Source organism: Lycorma delicatula, chromosome 5, assembly GCF_047948215.1.
Source record: "Lycorma delicatula isolate Av1 chromosome 5, ASM4794821v1, whole genome shotgun sequence".
Taxonomy (NCBI): Eukaryota; Metazoa; Arthropoda; class Insecta; order Hemiptera; family Fulgoridae; genus Lycorma; species Lycorma delicatula.
Window position 1 is genome coordinate 92237808 of NC_134459.1, and position 23931 is coordinate 92261738.

General features: G+C 28.6%; 1 protein-coding gene across 1 annotated transcript in view; it reads left to right on the forward strand.

Moving 5' to 3' along the window:
* Positions 1–23931, forward strand: part of amon (prohormone processing protease amontillado) — a 642069-nt gene that overhangs the window by 499334 nt on the left and 118804 nt on the right. The window contains exons 6-7 of the mRNA XM_075365301.1: positions 8948–9036; positions 17951–18126. Coding sequence (XP_075221416.1) covers positions 8948–9036; positions 17951–18126 — 265 coding nt within the window. The remainder of the gene's footprint in view (positions 1–8947; positions 9037–17950; positions 18127–23931) is intronic.

The window sequence follows — 23931 nt, forward strand, 5'->3', positions numbered from 1 at the left end:
GTATATGAAGAGATAACTATGACTTGTTGCTTTTTTACGATTAATCTAGAAAACCCGTAATTTTCATTTTTAACTTTAAAAATCTTCTTGAACAATGTTGTGTAGTTTAATGAGTATTTCAAGTTGATGGAAAAATTTCTCATAATATACTTTTCATGCGTTACGAAATCCTATTCACGTCATCCATTGAGCGAGTATAAGAGTTTGAGGCAGACGCTATTAACGAAATAGTAGCGTCTGTCTACATGTACATTCAACAGATCTCTGCGTCTGCTTAAAATAAAATTTTCAAATAATTCATTTCTACTATACAACGGATGCATGTTTTCCATTATAAAAAAAAGAAGAGTATATTCATCATTTTTATAATTCGTTTTACCAAACCTTTAGTTGGTGTATTTAAAAAGAATCTCTAATGTAAAATGTAATCAGGATGTAATTTCCTAAAGTCAAAGTTCAGGTTTTGTATTATAAAAGGTTTTTAATAACTATTTCACATCTATGAACACTGCCTTTTTTTAATGCTTGAGAGTTTTATTTGGGGATCGTGTAAATATGTGGATTATTATTATTAAAGGGTAAAGGAGCTTTTTCATGACACGTAGATGTTTTTCTTCTCCCCGGCCGCTCCTTGTTTACATTTTCCACTTTCCCATTAACTTCAAACATGTAGTGAATTCTTGCAATTATTGCACTCGTTGGCGGTTGTGGTGTTCCAAATTCCATTAACCACGTTTTCAAAACTCTTTCACGTTCTCAGTTTTCCGATCGGTAAAAAGACAACTAAATTCCAGCTATGTTTATTTCGGAATAAATGACAAAATAACATACAATTTACCTGGCAACCGGTGGCAATATTTTGATCTGTCAAGCTGATATGGCTTGACCGGCTTAATACAGATTATTACAGCAAAAACTTTATTTCATTTAACAATTCTTTATTAGCATTTTAATACTCAAAACTCGTTATCACAATGATATATTCAGTAAATAAACGAATTAATTTACTAATTGAACAATTTAGTTTATTAATTTAATTATTTAAATTAATTGCTTAACAACAATATAATATTTTAAAAACTATTATAATAAAATCAATTTTTTATAATTAACAAGAATATTTTGATTAATTATTATTATTGTAATGGTTAAAAGAAAAATAATTAACACAATATAGTGAGTATTAACGTGTCCACATTTTTTTCATTCAATATATTTTCGTGGTGTAGTTTGTAATTTTTTTTTTATATAATGTTTTTCTTTTTTCAGGCTATAATTTAAAAATAATATGTCAACTAATGCTTTATGAACATTGTTAAATTTGATCGAATCTGTCTGTTTTTTTCGTTTTTTTCTGAATGTATGCCAATAATATTTTTGTGTCACATTTTTTAAATTTTATTACATGTGTTGAGAGGATTTATATATTATAAATTAATAATAATTTTCTTCAATTTATTTTCAGTGATATTTTTTTAAAAATATTCGTGTATATATATATATATATGTTAAAATACCATCGAAACTTAAGAGTAACGTTTTTTTTATTTATGTTTGGCCAGTAAACTAAATATAATTTTTTTAAATTTAATTTTCTAACCTATAATTTATTGAACTACGATATAACTAATAGTTTTCTTAAGCCAATTTTTTGCCAGATTTCTTTTAGTTATAAACATATATTATTATCAATAAAACCGTCGCCAATGTTACTGAATATGATATAAAAGACATTTCTATCACACGATATGAAATTATTTGATGGTGCAATGGTTTAACCTGTCTGTCCTGGTGTCGTTCGGGTGGCTTGCGTCCGTTCCTCTCCTCCTCACCCTCATGGTGTCATTCGGACTTCTCCTCCTCCTCATCCTCCTCCACATCGTTCTAGTATTGTTTGGGTGGTCGGGTCCTGCTTGAGATTTCTTCTCCGCTGACAAAACCTTCTGAAAATAAACCATTAAAATATGAAAGCTAAAAAGTATTACGTTATCGGTTTGTACGAATGGTTTATCATAATTTTTATTTCAGATTAAACGTAAATTTAGGATGTAAGGAATACAATGTAAGTTATAGTAAATATTACAATTAAAAACCATCTACTATTTAATTTAGACTTTAATTTAATTATTGTTTTAATGCACATCGCAATAAACCTTTACATAACTAAAAAAGAAACGTTGCAGTTAACTTCCGATGGTATTTTAACGTGTCATACGATAATTAGGATTATGGTATCATGATGTTATAATTATATATATATGTTGTTATATATATATATATATATATATATATATATATATATATATATATATATATATATGTTAAATCTTATCGAAAATAGGTTTAAGAAAATTAAATTTATTATGTATGAACCCTGAAGTTGATTGTAATAAAACAAATAAAATAAAAATTGATAGGTAATTGGTTGAATTTGTGAAGCTGTAGAAGGAAAAAGACAAATGTACGTAACAGTTAAATACATTACAACTTTTCCTAGTATGTGGTCGAATAAGAAAAACAGCAATTACCTTTTTATATATTTTTTTTCACACCGGTATGTAATATTCTTTATATTATGAATCTTTTTTTTTTTTTTAATTGAACATCAATTATACATTTTTCAAAAAAAACAAAAAAACAATTCGGATAATCGTTTTACTGCTGCACAGCTTATGCTTTTAGTACCTGAAAAAGCCGTAAAAAATTCCTACTGATAATAAAATAAAAATACACATTTATAGTTAAATAGTATTTCTTTTTTTATGATTCAATAACAATTAAAGTGAATAACAGTAATACATAAATAAAATATTAGTGTATAATACTTAAAATTTATTTATTGACAGCTTCAAGTTTGTACAATCCAGCGAAATTTCATATTGATTTCAACTTATGTTTTTACGCGTACATAACGCATAGAAAACGTTATTTCAACAGTAAAAAAAAAACATTTTTAATATTTTTTTATCTCAAATTATATTTACAGTCGGTTTCGTAGATTAGAAACCAAAAGTAAACTTCATCACAGTAATCAAATTACAAAGGATTTTCCCTTGAAACACCTTAAATACATTCCAGACATCAGAGTACCATAAGAATGTAAATCAAAGTTAGCATAATCATTCATAAAATACAGTCAGTAATGAATTAGAAATCATAGAGTCTAATCCTACGAAACAAACTACAACATAAAGAAAAATAGTAATATAAAAACAAATAACATTAGAAACATAAATGATCATAAACATAAATACATTAATAATGAACAACTTAAGAACCTATTAGGTTCCTAGGTCGAATACATGCCCAATACAATTTAATCGCCAGAAATTAATTGCTAATCAATCGACTTCTTTCAAACAAACGGTAACCCTAAGTAATTGTGAATTTCCTTCTTTACGGACCGTGCCGTCCGTGTAATTCTTCTGGAAAATTTATTTTGGAAACGCTGAATAATATTTTTATTGCCGTACTCTTTCAGCTCACAGGGGAATGGCTTCTTTGGCAGTTACCTCTTCGTATCGTGAATATTACGTGAGATGATTTCGCTCGATTGACCTTCTCCTTCTTGAAACACTTTAGGACTCATTTTATTCTCCAAGGATCCCTGTTTAAAGTTGTCTTATCCTCTGGTCTCTTGTATCTTTGTGATCTCCTTTTGAGCCGCTTCTTGGTTGAAATGAGATCCATGATTTCTTGTGGATAATCTGCTTCACCTTGCCATTCGTTCTTTTCCCCAGGCGTTGAGCGTCAGGATGCTTCCTATAACACCGAGGTCAGGTATCATAGTCTATATCACCCGAACATTTGAACTCAATGGGTACGACTAGTTCAACCTCGATGCATCCTGTAAGACTCCCAGTCTGCCTACTCTTGTGTAGGATAAGGGATTTATTTTTTCTAATTACCAGCGTGCTTATAGTGAAGAGAACAGGTGACTGATCTGACGTGGAAGCGTATCTAATCTTTACAAAATTATACACAGAGATATACCGGATGTTACGTAAAACTCCAGTTGGTCTGGAACCTTAACCCACTGGCTTGGTAAAAAAAATGGTGAACGCGTCTTCCCAAATCAGCTGATTTCAAAATCGAGAGTTCCAGCGCTGTTAATGATAAAATCCTTTAAAACTCGACCCCTAGTTATTATATTCGTGAGCCATGAACATGTTTAGCACTCCATTTTCCATCCGCGATGCAGCCGGCTCAGTGTTGCAAAACACTCGGAGAATAATTCACTCGTGATCGTATGGCGGGGAGGACTGTAGACTGCTGATAGCACGAGAGGCCTGTGAGAGTCTAAAATTTCAATCGTCACTTGGATAAGATCATTACTGAAATTAGGTAATTTTATGATAGCTACCTGGAACACTGCGCTGCTTATAAAGAATTCGATAAGACATCATCGGTTGTTCCTATCCTAAAAAAATCTGGGCATTAAACCTGGCCATTAACATATTTTGACTATCATCTTGCTAAGTAAGCCTATAAGGCTTCCAATTTGCTGAACTAGAAACTATATTGGAAATCAATTTCTGTAATCTGTCTTCGGGATCATCACGAGTACTATGTCCTATAACCGCGGCATAAGAACCGCGATTATTACTTGATTTGGCGCTTGGATTTCTAGTCCTCTTTTGGACTAAAAAATGGAAATTGGCGTTGCCTAGATTAAATGGTCGACTGTTTGTCCCTAAGCTCTTGTGAACTAGCACTTCGCTTGGAACTCAGTTCACCTCGCTTCTTTCTCACTTGTTTATCGTTCCATTCTTTCTTACCCACTCTCTTACCCATTCACTTGTGTTAATGTTTTTTAATAACTTTAATATTAAGTATTTAATTTATTGAACTACATTTAATGTGATGCAGATTGTCTATTTCCCCAAAAGCAGAGAATAGATAAATGAAACACAAGAAAAGTGATTAACTCATTTCAAAAATCTTTATCCTTAAAGAGATGTGTGTGCGTTCATAAGAATATACGAAATGTGTTGAACGATCGGTGTAGTGATTAGCATTCTGACTTCTTAATTAGCCGGTCTTAGTTTAATTCCTGGCTAGAGTCTGATATTTTTCCACCTACAGGATCATTTCATCCACCTTATCATTCTTCTTAAAATATATGCATTGCTTGTCCTTAAATCATAGCACTAAAATCAGTTAAAAAGTTAAAATGTAATAGCTTTTGGGGATTATTATTTAAATAGCCAACGTATGTTAATGTCAGTGCAGTTACTTTTCCTTTAAATTAAAAAAAAAAAGTATTTATACGTATTCTATAAAATACATGTTGTATATATATATATATAAATAAAGACCCGTATATAAAATGAAAAACCTCTACTGTGACCGGTAGAGGTTTTTCTTCTCCACGACCGCTTGTCACTAATTCTTTACTTATTCCAAATTCCATTACCCAACGTCTTCAAAATTCTTTAACATTATCATTTTTCCAATCGGTAAAAAGACAACTGAATTCCAACTACGTTAATTTGGAAAAAAATAAACATACAATCTAACAATCGGTGAAAAAAGTGATTGTTTTGAACAATCACTTTATATGGCTTTGTCATTTGCAGCCCTTTTTGTTTTCTTGCTGTCACTATTCAGAGAATGTATTCATTTATTTAAGACAAATTTATACTTCTAAATTGTATGTTTACAAAGATTGTAATGCTACCAACTGAATGAAGCAAAAAAAAAATGTATTTTCGTATTACTCAAAAATTTCCTTTAAAATAATAAACTTATATGAGTTTAATTTTTTGTTTTTAATTTATTTTAATTTGTATTTATCTCAAATATTTTGAAAAAGTCGTTTTAATTAGATCAATAATGTATTGGTATTATTAATTATAAGTTTATCGAAAACATATATTTATTTGTTTAATTTTGTTTACAGCTCTAATACATGATATAAATATTAAAATTTTACATTCAAATGCAAGCTCATTCATCCATGAATTATATTCGTCATCTATTTCATTTTCACAATCTAGTCTTCAATCTGTTTGATAATAAAATATTTATTGAATTTTTTTATTATTATTCAATAAATAATTTTATGTATGAATCATTGTATATTTTGTTAACGTATATGTATTGTTTGTAGTAAAATTTGTATTTATTGTAGTCGTATTTTCGTTTCAGTGGTTTAAGTTAATTTCAATTTATTTTATTAATCATTCTGTGTTAAGTTTATCTGTAATATTAAGTTTATATCAGTTTTCAGTAGAAATATATTTCTTATTTGCTAAATTTATAGCATATTATTAATTATAATAATATATAAGGTTTCATTTAGATCAGATGAATATTTATAAAATAAAAAATGCGATGTGGACATCACATGACTTCCTTGTACGCCTATTAATTTTTTGCTGCACTTCATTTAAACTTATTTCATTTGAAAGTAAGATACGATCCTCCAATTCTTTAATAAAGTGAACAGATACACAATTGATGAAATATTAATTTTTATTGATATAAAATATTTATACAATTATTAATTTAACAATATTACGTGAAATATTAGGATATTCCCTTTATTACTCGTATTGGTAGATCAGTATTATTCGTATCTTTGTGAGTTGATGATTAACAAAAGTTTCAGATCTCTGATGTGTCGTATAAATAAAATTTAATAACAATAAAACTATTTCGTTTAATGAACTTCTGTATATTGGTTACAAATGTTAATTTCGACCTTACGGCGTAAAATACTCAGCTTTTATTATTGGATTATTAGGTGAATAATCAAAAATGAAAATTATTATTACTGCAGTTTAAAAAAATCCAAAATCCAGATTTTTATGGATTTTGAGCTTATTTGCACACTTTTGGTTTAGTCGATTGTAATCAAAAGGAGAGGTGCGCTACTAGATGTTTTTTACTTCGTACAAGGACCTAAAAATAGTTTATGTATACAGGTTGATTTAGGAGAAAAGGGAAATAATTTGGGGACTGATTTTACAGCTTGAATTTTTCAGTGGTGAACTTTCCTGCAAACATATGACCGAAAACGTCATATGTTACGGCTAGCGAAAATGCCGCCTGGCTTTCAGTTCCCGCGATTAAATGAGGACATAATAAAATATTTAAAACGTTATATAAGGGCTAAAATTGATGATTTTTTATGTTTGAATGAGACGAAAAACAATTTTTTTTTTTTTTGAAATACAGTAACTTTGTTAAATGATTAATGCATAAATTTTATTACCAGAACTTGTATAGAATTTAATTCTGAGAAAGTTGATGTAATAAAATCTATGAAAAACAAAAATAAAAACAAAAAAATCACTTTTTTTATTAAAAACAAAACTGGAAAATGTTATGAATTTGTAAAAATTAGAAACAACCCACCGGGTTTATCTTTGGTAAACTCGTCGTCGTAAATCAGCAGATTTCAAAGTCGAAGTTCTCAGGTTCAAATCCTAATAATGGTAGTTCCTTTTATTCGGATTTGAATACTAGATCGTGGATACCGGTTTTCTTTGGTTGTTAAATTTTAATTATATACACGACTCAGGAGTAGTTCAATACTACAAATTTACGGGTAATTTATCTGTGTAACGTAATCACTGTTACATTACACTGATAAGTCACTAATGACTTTAGTTGTTTATGGGACTATAAATAAAAATATTAAAAAAATAACAGTTGATTTTAGTACAATAAATTTAGACCTGTTAAAAATTAAAATATTACTTAAAAAAACATGCTCACTTTGGTTTATACTCTATTAATTTACAATAAATGTTAAAATATTCCACCATTCACTTCGATACATTTTTCAACTCGTTTTCTTACATTTTCTGTCGCCTACGTAATAATAACTTTGCGTTTCTTGATGTGGGCAACAGTGAGATTGCGAGCGATCAATTCTTTACGTGTGTTTATTTTTTACTCGCATACCTCGGATGTAATCCCTCCTTATAGATAATAAACTAAGGGAGTAAGATCTCTTAAATAAAATTTACGCATTTATTAGTCATTTAATAAAGTTATTGTACTTCAAACCTAAAAAAATATGCTTTTTGTCGCTGAATTTTTCTGTTTTACGTAGGATCATGAAAACTACGGAGATAAAATTCTGGGACCTGCTTTATTCGTTTTTTCCGGCCAAAAAGCCTAAGAAACCATCAAGTTTATCCCTTCTATAACGACTTAAAAATTTCAGTATGACCTCATTTTACCACAGGAACTAAAATCCGGACGAAATTTTTTCAATAATAAATCGTTTTCGGATGTATGTTTGTATGAACCTTTTCCTTATTTCAAGCTCTAGAATCAGTTCCCAATTATTTCATTTTCCTCCCGATCCATTCTCTATATTCAAGCTTATGTGGATATTTAATATATATATATATATATATGTATATAAACATGTCACACCTTCATTTGATAAGATTGTGGAAAAAATCATTTTGAAATATTGAAATATTTAATGTACAAACAAAAACTTATTGATATACACTGCGTGTTTATTTTAAACAATAGAATTCACAAGTAAAAATACTAATGGTATTTAAAAAAAAAAAATTGTATTAAAAAACCATTCACTGTTATATTCCTGTCATACTATACTGATGTAGGGTTTAGGCTTACCTAATGGAGTTTCACATCCGGGAGATTCATTTTTATCTCTCCACTGTTATTGGAAATTTCTATAGCCTATATTTATTTATTTTATACTGGACGTCAGGTATATGAATCTTTATTGGTTAAAAAATCCAATTATTTTTTTTTTTTATTAGGTTTATATAAAATATTTAATTGAATTCGGTATATTTTTGTTAATTAAATTGTTTTGAAAAAAGGAAATATGTACTATTGAGTTGTAATTAGTAAATCATTTGTTTGTAACGTAATAGTATTCATAAAACCTTTGTATTTTTTTAAATTAATTTATACATTTTATTATACTGCTGTATTTAATTGTTAACAGCCACGGAACACGATGTGCTGGAGAGGTTGCAGCTGCACGTGACAATGGGGTATGCGGAGTGGGTGTCGCCTATGAATCAAAAATAGCTGGTAATTTACTACTAAATAATTACTTTTTTACTTTAGTTTCTTTAATTTAGTTTGTACGCTTAAACTTTTTTGTCTTTGCTGATTTCACCGTAAAAGCTGCGTTGTATTTTGTTATGGAAAAAAAAATAAACGTATGTAAACTTGGTTCGTTTGTAGATATTATTATCATCTCATTTATGGTCATCCAACTCCCCCATTATTGTTTTTTTTTTTTTTTTTTCATTATCCCTATTATTTTATTTCAATGTATGTTTTCTTTTGCTTTATTAGGTAGATTTCATAAGAAAACTACCTATTGTAATGAGTACCATGATTCGAGTTCCGAAAAATTTCGACATACTTTCGCGTTTCACATCCACCAGACTCTAAAACCATCGTCAGTTCAGAAGTTTATATATATATTTCACTTTCTTCTGGACACGATAACTGCCATAATTTTACGCCAATCACTTTCATATTGATATACAAAATTTAACGATCCAAAATCTCCGTCAAGTTTGTTAATGGGCAAAATCGGACCATGGGGATGGAAATGGGAGGCTTTTTCGAAAAACCAAAATATTGCTATTACTTTCTTATTAGGTAAAATGTCGAATTCGTTTAAAAATTCTACTATTCTTTGGATAAGGGCCTAAAACTTATCTAAGTAAAGCTTTTTGATATCATCAACCACTGGCCCAAGGTGTGGAAAAAATAGGGTTTCGAAGACAACCAAAATCGTACCTCCCTTAATAGGCACAGTATTGAATCGGTTTAAAGTACTTGTTAGTCCTCCAAACATTACCTAAAACTTTTGTCTGAACAATTTTTGATATGACCAACCCTTACGGCGTTTCGAAAGGGACTTTTTCTTCTTAAAAAAATATTTGCTACTTTTAATTGTTTTACTTTTTTGTTTTAATTTCGTAACTTAATATTTCATTACTAAATTTTTTTTTCCTTAAGGAGTATACGTTTAGGACAAGTGATTGTTGCTGCAACAATAATAAAATGTATAAACAAAATTAAAACATCAATTACATCCATAATCTATTGACATGGAGACTGTGCTAGGCAAAGTTTGATACGAATGGGAGTAAAATAATAAATATAGTGAAAATCCCAATTATCCGGATTGCAAGACGGAATCCGGATAATTAGAAAATTAAAAAAAAAAATTATCATACATACTGTACATATCATTCTAATGTTTAACGGATATTACTTCATAAAAAGACGAAAAAATATATATAAAAAAAATGTATTTCAGTAAAATTGTAAAGATACTTTGGAACATACAACGGTGCAATAAATATGGATACAGTAATACAAAAAAAAAAAAAAATGTATGAGTGGAAATTTGGTAAAAAATAATCAGAATTTAAAAAAAAAATTATCTTTGAGATAAAATTAAATACCCTCTGTTTTATAAAAAATTTCATTTAAAAATCTTATTAAAAAAAGTATAAGAAAAACATAATATGTATTGAATAGGAATTGAAGTAATTTACTTTTGTTACAAAAAGTATAATTTCTAAAAATAAAAAAAAATTTTAAATTGGAATAAAGTAAAAAGTAAAAGTACGTTTAATAAAGTAAAACTTAACGGCAGCCAGTAGTCACAAACATACTTTAAAAACACCATTTCTTCTTAAAAAAAATCTGTAATCTGTATTTAATTTAATGTTGATTTTTTTTATAAGCTGCAAGAATATGCAATCATTTTAAATAAAAAATATCTGTTGAATCGCATTCTTTTGACGCTTTAACCAGTCCATAGCGAAAGACAAATATCATGTGGTTTTTCCTGTGGTGGCCCTGTGCGCTAGTCATTACATTATAATTGATATTTGATCAATTAATGTATTTCCATCAATATTTTCAGAAGTTAATTTTATTATTAACTAACTCAAACTTAAATTTAATTAACTTCAGACCTAAACTTACGTATATTTTGTACTATACGAATTCCAAAAAGAGTAAATTAGAAACCTCAGTAAAAACAAAAATTAATAAAATATTTTTTTCTGATGAAAGATAGCTTTGTTGGTTTTTTGACTATGTTATATTTTTATTTTTTAAAACGCCTAGTTTTGTTGTACTAGTCCGGATAATTGAACATCCAGAAAATATGCGTTCGGATAATCGGTGTCCCACTGTAGTAAATCTATTCGTGACAATATTTACAATGCAGTTTAACAAAACAATTACTCTTAGATTGTCAGTAATTAAAATGAGAATATAAACGATTTTATAATTAGTTAATTATTTTAATATTTAATATTTAATTATTGTATAATTTAAAAGTATTCTTAGTATAGATTACTGACAATAATAACCTTGAAACATTTTGCAATTGAATTACAGTAGAAAAAAACATTTTCAATTGTGATTTTTATTGTGCGCAACTCGTCCTTCAAAAGTTTTAATTGGAAGGAGAATGCAACCTAAGTATTTGGTTTTTTATAGTAGAATGTTGTGGGTGATCAAATAAACAGTTCAGTTTCAATCAATTACGTAAACAGTTTAATTAATAATAGCTTCTGTTAACAATCATCCTATACATTAATTAGGCAACTCGGGATTGATTTCAGTCGATGACATCATTATAACACACAGATCAATTAACGCACATTTAATATTACATCAACTTCTGACATATAATGAACATTTATCAAAAACATATATTCGGTTACTTTTTATCTCTAGTACGAATAACACAATATTTTATGTAGGTGGATTAAAAAATTATTTTATTGTTTAAAATATTATGAAAAGAAAGGATATATATATATATATACTTCCAAGGGTTAGCTGAAATGAAATGTAATCTACAGTTGTTCATAAATTGCAAATGAAACATGTGTCATACAAGTACATTTTATTTCCTACAAAGAACGATTTAATTTCCGACAAAGAATTGGAAGATGGTTTTAGTTTCTCTTTGTTCGGATTAATTACTTTATTTATAAATCGTGTTGTTGATGTATTTTTAATTTTGAGTGTTGGTATTTTTTTTTAATTTTGGTTGTGATCCTTGTACATTTTAATTTTTATTTTTTTGAAGTTTGATGTATTTTATTTGCTTTTTTATTTTACTAAAAGAGCTCAGTTTCCCTTTGTAAAAACTTAAATTTATTTTTGCACGTAGTCACCATTTCCAGCTACATATTTCTCTCAACGGTGAACCAGTTTTCAGATTCCGTTAATTATGAATGCTGTCGGTCTTTCCATGATCTTCGACTTCATTACGACCTTCAGTTCTTCATCCGGGGGATATGATTACCCTTAAATATCCCCTTTTATTGCGGAAAGAAGATAAAATCGCAGGGTGTCAAATCTGATGATTATTGAGGGTGTGGAAAAGGTTCAAATTTCGACTTCCAGATGAGTTTTCGTGGTTGCACGCGATACGTGTGGCCGAACATTATCGTGCTGTAGAAATATCGGCTTCGTGGAATTTCTACCACGACAAACACGTCTGCTAAGGTACTAACTTCTCTACGTGTCGCACAGAATTTACAGTAAACAGGGTCACGAACACATATTTAGAACCTCCAAAACAGTGTAAAGAGTGTTTTTTTTTTCAGAGGGTTTGGTTTTGAACTTTTTTTATTGTGTCGAACGACATCGTCCTTATTCCATGCTCTAACAGCATGTACTTCTAGATCGTATTGGTGAACCCAATTTTCGTTTACCGTCACAATATTGAAAAGGAAATTATCTCCTTGTCACAATAATTTTCCAGAAGCTTTTCACAACATTTCTTTCGTTTTGCTTTTTCTTTTCTTTGAGTTTACGTAGTACTCACCGCGAATAGATTTTTCGGTAGCCCAGTTATGCAATAATGTGTCCACATGTTCTTTCAATATGCCTGTCTGGGTAGCGTTGTTTTGTGATCCAATGGTTATTTTGAATCAATTCATTCATCCTCTTTTGTTTCTGCTTATCAGTTGCAGAAACTGTTCAATCATTACGAGGGTCATCCTCAGTATTCACTTTACTAGCTTCTGAAGTATGAATCATTGCACGTTGTTGAAATTCAATTATAAATTTCATCCCGCGTTAACATAGTAGGCGTTCACGGCTGTATAACTATAACGACTGACAGAAAATGAGAGGGAGCCGACGAGTTGGGGACTAGTAGGGGAATGAAACTACAAGGATGGCAGCATCTGTCGCGTTGTGCGACATTCTGTTCTCCCGTTACTTTTTGGGGTGGGTGTATTTTATTTCAGTGGCCTCTTGTATAAAATTATGAGTTAAAAATATGGCTGTTCTAAATTATGGTTTGGTTGTAAAGTTAAATTAAACTAAGATGAATGTACATCGCCCTTTGAAGTAAATAGTTACTGCTAGCCTTTTCGCGCGGGTAGGGAATAGTTTGAGGCCCGGACGAACCAATTATATTTTAATACTGTAATTTTCGATGCTTTGCCAGTCCACCATTCTGTTATTGGGTTCTGATTAACAACACATACTGGCCCGCTGATCTTGCGATGTAACAAGCTACACCGATAAATTAATTATAAGTAACAGGGACGCAACTGACAACAGGTCCCATACCAAGAAAGCTGAAAACTTCCGGATTGTTGTATAAAGTAATAAATTATTGCGAATATTGATTTTAATAAAAAAATACAGTATTTTAATTTAAATAAGCAAATGGCACCCTAGCAGTAGAAAACATATGTAAAAAAAGACATAGTTTTTTCCCTTATATATTTGTTATTATATATTATTTTATAATATATTATTATTATTTTTTTTAAATTTTGTTTTACATTTTCATTTTCGTAGAAATTTCTCCTTCTTCAGGACATATGAACTGTATACGGAAATTTAGATTAAAATATACTTTAAAAAAATAAATATAGTAAGATATATAACATCTCTGTCACGGATATAAAATTTACGTATCGGTTAATAATTTCCTGTATTTTAGTTGATGACTAATCTACGCATTTTATTGGTTCAAGTGATTCAAAAGCTGGTGTTGAACGATCGATAGCTATCAGAAAATTAGGCAGCTCTGGGGAGTTACAAAATATTGATTAACAGCCAGCTTTTTATCCTTAACTAGGATATACAGTCGCTAAATAATTGATAATGTATTAGTTATATAAGTGTACTCAGTAAAATTAATACTTTTATCCTGAATATTCAAGCTGAGGAATATTCCTTACCGCTGAGAAGTATGGTGTAAGAAAATGCACAATTAAAAGGAGTGTTTGTCTTTTAATTAAATATCATATATTTTGAAATTTAAAGTTAACATAAATATTTTATAAAAATTAATTATTATAACTTTAAGTAAGTAATCCTTTTTTCTCTTTTATAATCTCCTCTTGACTATTTTCACAGACACGTCTACTTCTTCAGAACATTTTATTTTTAACTAGAAATTGATTAAAAACTTTAAAATTATAATGATGGTTGTTTGCTAACCCATTCATTGAAATAAAATTAATTTTCTGCTACAATTGCATAATATTGGTAGATAATAAAATTTACTTTGGTAAAATATTAAGTATATTTTAAATTATGAATTACACATCTTTTAAATTAAAATTATTATTTTTCTTGGTCAGCGTGTTCAAATTTTACTTGCTCGATTATTAAATTTTCATTGATAAATTTTTTTAAAAATAGGATAAGTAAAATAGGACATTCCTAATTATCACATTTTTATGATTCTTTTAAATTTTCCTATTTTTTTCTTAAACCTCCGGGTCCACCGAGGTATTGCTTTAGAGGATGAGATGAATAATTTGTAGCATGTATGAAAATGCCACGCCCTACCGGGATTAGAACCCGGGACCTCCGAATGAAAAGCCGAGACGCTACCACTCGCGCAATGGAGGCCGGCTTTAAATTTTCCTGAACGTTTCTACTTGTTATTCCTACGTAGGTAGAATTTTTTACAGTTTTGCTCTGTCATTATGTTTTATAGTTTTATAATAACTTATTATAAATAACAAAATAAGATTTATGTTATTACTTCTTTTGTTTAATTTTTACTTTGTTTTAAAAGCAGATTTTATAGATTATTTTTTAAAGAAATTAATGTATTATTTAAAGGAGCTTAAAAATTATTTTTTGTTTTTTAATGTTGAGAATTCATTTATTTTTTTATATACGTTTAAAAATTTGTTTTTTTTATGTTTTTATTTTTTTATTACCTTTAAACTGATGTTCATTAATTAATAATTAATTCATGGTTTTTTTTTATATATAGTTACCATATTTATTTTTTATATATTTTATTAAATTCTTAATTTAACAGAAACATTATGATTTATATAATTTAGGATTCTATTAATCTATGCTATAATAATTTTTTTCTGTGATAAAGGTGGATTGATTTTTTGTTAATTGTTGTAATATTGTTTTTTCGATAAAGAATCAATTTTAATTTACTTTTATTATTATTTTATTTCTTTATGGAAAATATTTAATTTTGTAATTTTGGTGACTCGGAATCTAAAGTGATTTATATTTTATTAAAATATCGTTAAAATATCTTATTCTAATTATAATTTGCGGGTATTTTGAATGCTGGTAATTATTAAGTTATTCAAATATTTCAAAAACACTTAAAAAATAAAAGCTGAAAGATCAACCTATTGTTAAACTCTTTTCTAGTAAAACAGTAGTTATCATTAAAATTAAAGTAATTCTGACTTGTGCAGAGATTTAGTAATGGTATTTCTTCAACAATAATTGATTTATTAGCTTTCTTACCTACCTTTTTTATGCAGTTTGTGATTAAATAATAATAGCATTTAATAATATCTCACAAAGATGTATAGGCTTATGGAAAGAGCGATTTTTGTGCATGAGTAAATATACAGGTAGAGTATGTGCGCTATAAAATGTTTATTATATCTCGTTTGATTTTAAGCGTAACCGATTTAATTAATTAAAATCCTATAAATAATTATACTTGAAAAGTATAATTTTTAACACCCTTGTTAAATTAATTAATTTTAGGGAAGTTATATTCTTTTCTGATTTTATACGAATAACTTAATCCTGTTTCTAAAAAAAAAGATATTTTTTAAAATATTTGTTTATATTTCAGTAAAAAACTCAGGTCTTAAATTTTTCATTTAATTTCCCTTAAACTACAACAGAAGTGGTTTTGATTTTGTTTTACACCTGCTTGAATTTTTTTTTATTTAAAAAAAAGGAAAAGTGTGTTTTTTTTAAAAACCTTTCTTATAAAACGTATTTTATTGGAACACACGTTGGGTATAACACCTAAACCTTTTTCTGCTGTACACCATTCTATTATTGACAGGGTATATTGATTTTCCAACACCAGCAATGTGATACATGCACATGCTTTCCCGTACTAACTACGTTTTATTTACTTATTCTTTTTGCTACGAGAAAATGGAAACTATTTTGATACGTAGGAATATTTATGGTGTGAAGTAAATATGAAATATCCTGCAATTGTCAGTCAGCCTGTTGCTTTATCTGTTCTGAAATTCTCCTGGATTCAAATTTATCTATTTGATGCATCGCTACTTTTTAAACTATTTATTTAAATTCTTGTATTTAACTGTTTATTTTGATTATTGGGATTTTATTAATAATCTGACTGAGACTCGACCAGCCTGATAGTTGATGTAACCATTAAATTGTGTTTCAGCATACAGCCTGTTGTGTGAACTGTAAATAAATAAATATTACAATGCTAACAGAAAATTAAATACTTTTACCGACAAGATTTCTGTTTGAACACAGATGAAATATGTAGTGTTAAATATAATTCCTACTTATCAGTAAACTTGTGGGCTGATGTATTTTATATAAAAAGTAATTTTCTTTTCTATAAACATTTAATAAGTAACGTAATATTGAAGATGACAGCATTCTAAGAATCATTCATCATTGCTACCTTCTTTATCTTTTTTACTTTAACATAAAATTGCTTAACGGTCTGTTCGTTAACCTTTTGTATCCTATTTTTCTTCCTTCTATACATATTTCCTCCTCTAATATATTCCTTTTCATATCTCCAACGTAAATATTGAACAGTGTCAGAAAAAGACAATTTTTTTAAAAATAATTTGTTAATCTAATCCTTGCCTAACACTTCGATCTGGACCCAGTCAGTTATATTTAATTAATAATCGATTGTTTAAATGTAGGGCAGTAATAAAATAAAAAACGTATGAGTGTATGTATTGGGAGAAATGGCGTGATCATATTTTATTCGATAACCACTTTAGTCCTATGTTGGGTATGTTGTGTAGTTACTTCACAGAAAACAGAGTCTTGGACAGGTCGTTAGACAAGACTATCCCCACCAAACCATACAAATATGTGGGAACTGGTCCATTTAACCAAAACTTAAGAAGACTTAGTTAATCGAACAGTTCAAAGTTTTAAGAAGAGAGTTATTAAAACGGAGACATTCAACCCTCAGATGGGCGTCCAAACGTTCTAATAAATAATCTCACGAAAAAGTTATTTTACAGTGCTTTTCAGGTATTGTATGTTCATCTCATCCGTATTTCCCCAGCCTATCGGGAGTGCCTTTTCTCGAGATATTAGTTGCACATTAATGGTCAAAGGTTTGCATTGATTGACCTACTCAAACACATACTGCAATAAGTTTTGTGTTTCATCCTGATATAAAGAATTACTTGAAAACAGATACACCACTCTTCTTTAATAAAAACCCACACCCATCTGGTGAATTTTGTGGCGACTGAATATATACATTGAATTATATACTCTTCAATGAAAGTAATAAGCCAACACATGGGCTGGTCTACATTCGCTGGTCTCGGGTTTGATTACGTTAAAATACAAGTGTTCAAATTTGTTTAAATAAAACCTACTGTGATTTGTTCGTTTTTAATTTTTGTTGTTGAATTTGTTGTAGTAAATAATTTACTTTCATTTTTGTGCATTTCAGGTATACGTATGTTAGATCAACCTTATATGACAGATCTCATTGAAGCGAATTCTATGGGTCATGAACCGAATTTAATTGATATCTACAGCGCTTCTTGGGGTCCTACTGATGATGGAAAGACTGTGGATGGACCACGAAATGCGACTATGAGAGCCATAGTTCGTGGTGTAAATGAGGTATTCAATATTTATTTAATTTTACAACCTTATAGTCAATTTGCTATTAACTAAATTTATTTTTTTTTTTCTTTGCCTTTAATAATTAATGTTATAATATAGTGATATTTTTATAGTATACTTTATTGCATTTGGTGTTTAAAAAAATAATATATATATATATATATATATATATATATATATATATATATATATATATAATCTAATTCATAATCAAAAATACCTTTTTAATTCAACTTACATCTTACAGCATTTTCATTTCCATCCTTAAATATAAAAATTTATTTAGGATTTGGAAAAAAATTTACTAATTCTTAATAAAATATTCGGTTTATACAAATTTCGGATATTTTAATATCGAATACAATATTAATGTTATACGATTACATTAACTGTGCTAAAAACAAAAATAAATTTTACGCAATATTTTTATTCGTATAGATACATATAGATTCATAGATTCATATAGATGAATCTTTTTATTCATTAAACATCAGATCATAACCATGCCATTGGATAAAATGACTAAATATTTATATACAAACTTGTAATGGAAAAAGTTGAAAAACATGTAAAACAATTAATGATATTAACTTATGATAATTACATAAAAATAGAAAACAGTTTTACTAAAAAGAAATGTTGTCCCCGGATAAAAAACCAGAATACCAGAATGTGACATATATTATTCATTTTTCGTAAATAAACGACTTGTATTTCTCATCTGATACTTTCATTTTGTCAGCAATACGTTATGGTATTTGTACTAGGTTATTTATGTTGCAAATTTCGAATATTTTGAGCGATTCGTTTACATTTTCCAACTCCTTTTGAAAAGCCAAATATGTTATAGTAAAAACATTTAACATGATTCCTTCTTTCCTATAAAAATTTTTTTATTTGTAGAAATTTGCCTTTTTTATACTATCAATCCGCTTCTTCTTATGCTCCGGATTAAAAATCAAGTTTTTCCTTTTATCCAGATCATCCCGTTCAGGTTTTGCATTTTTCTTACGCTAAAATAAATCCATTTGTTTTCAGAATTCCTGTGATGTATTATTCATTAAAAAAAAAAAAAAAATTATTTAAAATTTTTATTTCATTTTACATTAGATTTTATTTTTCCGGTTAAATTATTGAAATAATTTTACTAGAGAGACTGAGCGTGAGAGAAGGTGAAAGGGAGTGATAGTGTGTGACAGGGGAAGAGGGAGGGAGTGAGAGGGTGCGCGCGCGTTTGTGCTTTGAGTGATTGAGGTAGAGTGAAAGAAGGATAGAGGGTGGGATGAAAGGAACGGTGGGAGTGATGTGGGAGGGTGTGAAGGTTGATAGGAGGGGATTTGAGGGAGGGCGAGAGTGTGTGTGGTGTGCATGCGTTCATGTGTTTTGAGCGATTGAGAGAGATGGAGGGAAAAAGAGAGGGATGGTTTGCGGGAGGATGGAAGAGCTGTGAAAAGGGGGAGTGTGTATGCGCGTGCGTGTGTGTATGTGTTTTGGATGATATTTAAACATTTTATATACTCGTAATTCGTTTACTTGCTGCTATCTACCTATTTTAATTTGTTTTTTCTTTTTAAATTATTCTAAGCGATTAATATGCGAAAAGTTTAATTTTATTCTTTGATGTAGAAGTGGAGCTCATATTTTACTAAGAAATAGATTTCAACAAGCGAATTCTGTTAAGAATTATTTTATTACATTTGTCAATATATAAACAGAAACCAAATGTATGTAGTTATCATTTTTATTTAAATTATTATAATGATTAAAGTTATTCTTTATCATCAATTCTATGTGGAAAATCATCAATTCTATATGCAAACGTTAGATGCATATCTAACACTATCTGCAAATCTGTGCATTTTTCCTACACATATATGTCTTTTAAAACTGGAGCCTTTTGTAATATAATTCAAAAGTGAGAAGTGGATTTTACTTTTGATTCAAAGGTTGAATAAATATTGTACTTTGTTTTTGCATTGTTAGAAATTGTAGTGAAATTAATTTGTTCATGATTTTGATCATGAACTTATGTAAGACAATATATGAAACAATTTCTCATGGAGAGAGGCTTTATTCCTCTCTCCAAACAAAACCTTTATTGTTTCGTTCAATACAAAAAAATATTAATGCTGTTACATATGCACCTGCTAATTAATTATTTTCCTATTTTTATATAAATAAAAATGAAATGTTCGTTTGTTCAAAATCTTAAATCTCCGAAAGTTCTACACCGATTGCTTTGAAAATTTGACACAACGTTACATTCATTATTTTTTTTCACGTACGTGTTTTTATATACCTACTATTTATATACACCTAAGATGTCACACCTGTAACAGGTAAAAACATGCTTTTTTTTTAAAAAAACAGCGCTGTCTTTTGGACGTAAAAGCAACACACGCTATACTAAATATTTTACGATTCCATTTCAGTGTTTCCAGTATGTGTGTCCGCTATAGATTAAAAAACTACTGGACCGATTTAGGCGCGGGTAAAATGGCCGAAAAAGGGAAAAATCGAAAAAGGTAAAAGGGAAGAAGGGGAAAATGGAAAAAAGAAAACACCGCGAAAAGGAAATGGAAAGGGGGTAGGAGAAAAGATAAAAGATCATTTTTAATGAAACGGAAACAAGAACAGGGGGAAATGGGGAAAGTAAAGGGAAATAAGGTAGAAATGGGGGAATGAAGGGGAAAAGGGGACACGGAAAAAATGAAAAAGAGGAAATGGGTGAGAGGGTAAAAGGGAAAGGTTAGGTTTTGTAAAGTTCCGTGATGTTCATTTTGTTAATGTTTTAACAAACTTTCGATTGTGTTCATTTATTTATATATATACACACACTCAAATCTAGCAATAGCAAAGCCTTGCCGGGTCTGCTAGTGAAAAATAAATATGAAAATCAATGAAAAATATTTAAAAAAATTAGTGTGTTGGTACCCTTTGCCGAGATTTCGATTGGTGTTAAAGATAAAATTTGTCTTAAATTATGTAGATTTTAATTTATATCTTTGTGACAGTTTTTCTAAATAATACATAAAAGTAAGAAAACAAAAGATCTTATATCAAAACTGGGCGGAATCCCGGCGTAAATTATAAAGAAAGGTTATTGTTAACTATTTCCCTTTTAATTTTGTTCCATCTTGCTTTAATAAAAAAAATGTGATGTCAAATAAAGGGATGCTACCCTAAAAAATAGGCTGCTTTGAAATTGCAATGTTACAAAAATAACAGACAGCTAACAAAAATTGACTCTAAAATTCACTTCTACATAAATTTGATTGTTAAAAGACATGTTTAAAGAATTGTTAAAGAAATTGTTAAAGAATTGTAGAAAGAAATGTTTATACTTTTCAAAATTTTCCAAGTACAGACAGGCGCTTCAGTTTTTTAATGTTTTATTTTATTTTTATTAATCTGAATATAAATTTATGTAACAACATTATCTACTTTAGTAGTGCATCCTTTAATAACATTTCGTGAAGCACCTAGGTCTTTAAAAAAAGTAATTTTTTAGTCCTTTGCATTCACGAATAGTGAATAATATAGATCTATCTTTGGAGATGTCCGAAAAATTAACAGAGACTTTTCTTGATTACTACAAAATTTATTTTCTTCAAATAGTAATATAAAAAAAAATATATATATTATAACTGCGGTTAACATCCATCAGTTTCAATATTCTACAACGATAATTCATGGAAAATCGTTGACACGTTTTTATTTTTAATGATACATTATCATAAGTATCACAATCCTAACTTGCTAAAGCGTATTTCTATGTGTTCTGTCTGTCTGTGTGTGTACCGTCCTCCTTAGCTTAGCGTATAAAATATCAGTAGTCCGAGTGATGTCATTCCGTACTACATAAGTAATAATGTGCTCAGATAACAGGCACAGGAATGTACCGATCACTAGCGGAAAATCCCGATTCATTAGTACATGTCTCGTGGTGGTCAGATATATAGTTGTTATACTATTATATTTTTATTACTTGTACTTGTTATTATTTATACTTGTAATATATATTTTATATTATATTTAAAGAAATATATATTAATATAATTTTTTTATGTGATTGTTTTTCCTCGTAAAATAATGAACTATAATCATAAAGTAATTACTCAAATTAACTATGATACAACTAAAAAATTGTTTCTTTTGACTATCCTTTATCCTTTTCTGATTTCATTTAATATTGATTATTCATCGAGTAGTTAGAAGATCCTCAACAAGTTAATATTGCATTAAAAAAATTTTATATATATATAAACGGAGTTGATTTCTTTGAAAGATTAAGGACTCCATAGGTATACAAAAAAAATCTAATTCGGCAAAAAGTTTCTATTTATTGCAGAGAGTGATTTTTATATTTTTCTTTTAAACTCTCGATTATCCGGTTGTCCGGTCATTCTCTTATTCCGAAATTCAGTTATATCTGAAAGACGGTATGACCAATTTTACAAATTCAAACAGCGCATTTGCTACAGTACAAGGGCTAATGTTAAAATTATGAAGTAGAAATAAGAAATCGAAATGAATAATTAAAGTACTGGAAAACAAATAATAAAAAACTTTTAATTACAGTAATTTTTTGTAATACGCAGTTAATGTGAGGCTCGCAAAAATTAATCTTGTCTTGAAAAAATGTTCAAGACCATAAAAAAACCGCATATTTGCTTGTACTCATAGGTTGTGTGGAAAACAATTATTTTATAAACTTTTAGTGAATTTTATAAGTAAAGTTAAAGTTATGGATTTTTACAAGATTACGTTAAATAAACCGGTTTTCAAAAACTGAATTTCCTTTTATGCCTCGAAAAGCAGAGCGAAGCAATGCCGGGCTGAGCAGCTAGTATTTATTAAGTTCATGAAAAAGGGAATAACCTTTGCTTAAAGTCGCTTTTAACTTAAATACGCAACTCAGATTTATCTCGGTTCAACTTCTTTACAACTTTAATATCAGCTATATAGTTTGGGATTTTTTTCTAATATATCTGTAATGAAATGTTTTATTCCCCCTAGAGTTATGCAGAAAATTTATTTTATCTCTGCCAGTTTGTTAAAAACCTTGTTAAAATTATTACAGACTTTTTACAGTTGTAAAGTTATACTTTTTATTATAATACAAGGTTTCTTGCATAATATCAATTTGTTAAATCATACATATACACTATTTACTTTTTATACTCGTACTCTATGTTCAAATCAAATTTCACGGTTATTAGTTACGATTTTTTTCTTGTTTACCACTGATTAATGATATTTTTTCAGAAATATCTTTCTTAATCGATAAGTTATGTCTTACTAGTGAAAAGAAATCTATGTAATTAATTACCTTTAGATTTAATACGTTAGTAAAATTTGAAATATAAATCAACTATCTCTTTAAAAATAACTCGTCTCTTATTTACATTTTTTGCTTTGCAGATTATAGTTGATCCTCAATAATACAGAAGAGTATTTGTTCCTTTTAACGTTGACATTTCTATTTTGTTCTTTCAAATTATAGTCTACAAAACTTGATTTTTCTTTTTTCCGAATTTCCTTTCGTTGTTCCTTTTGATGATAGTAATAGTAATTTTTAAAATGGGGTCCATGAAATCGTCCCAACGATTCTGAAAAGTGTCTAGGTGAACCAAGCACATTAATAAAATTAATATATGTATTAAATTATACATGTATATAATTTATGCATTTTGTACATTTATTCCATTAATATTGAATGTCTAAGTAAGCGGAACAGAAATTTTTCAAAATATAATATAAAATAATTTGTTTCGTTAGACAATATTTTGTATTTAAAAA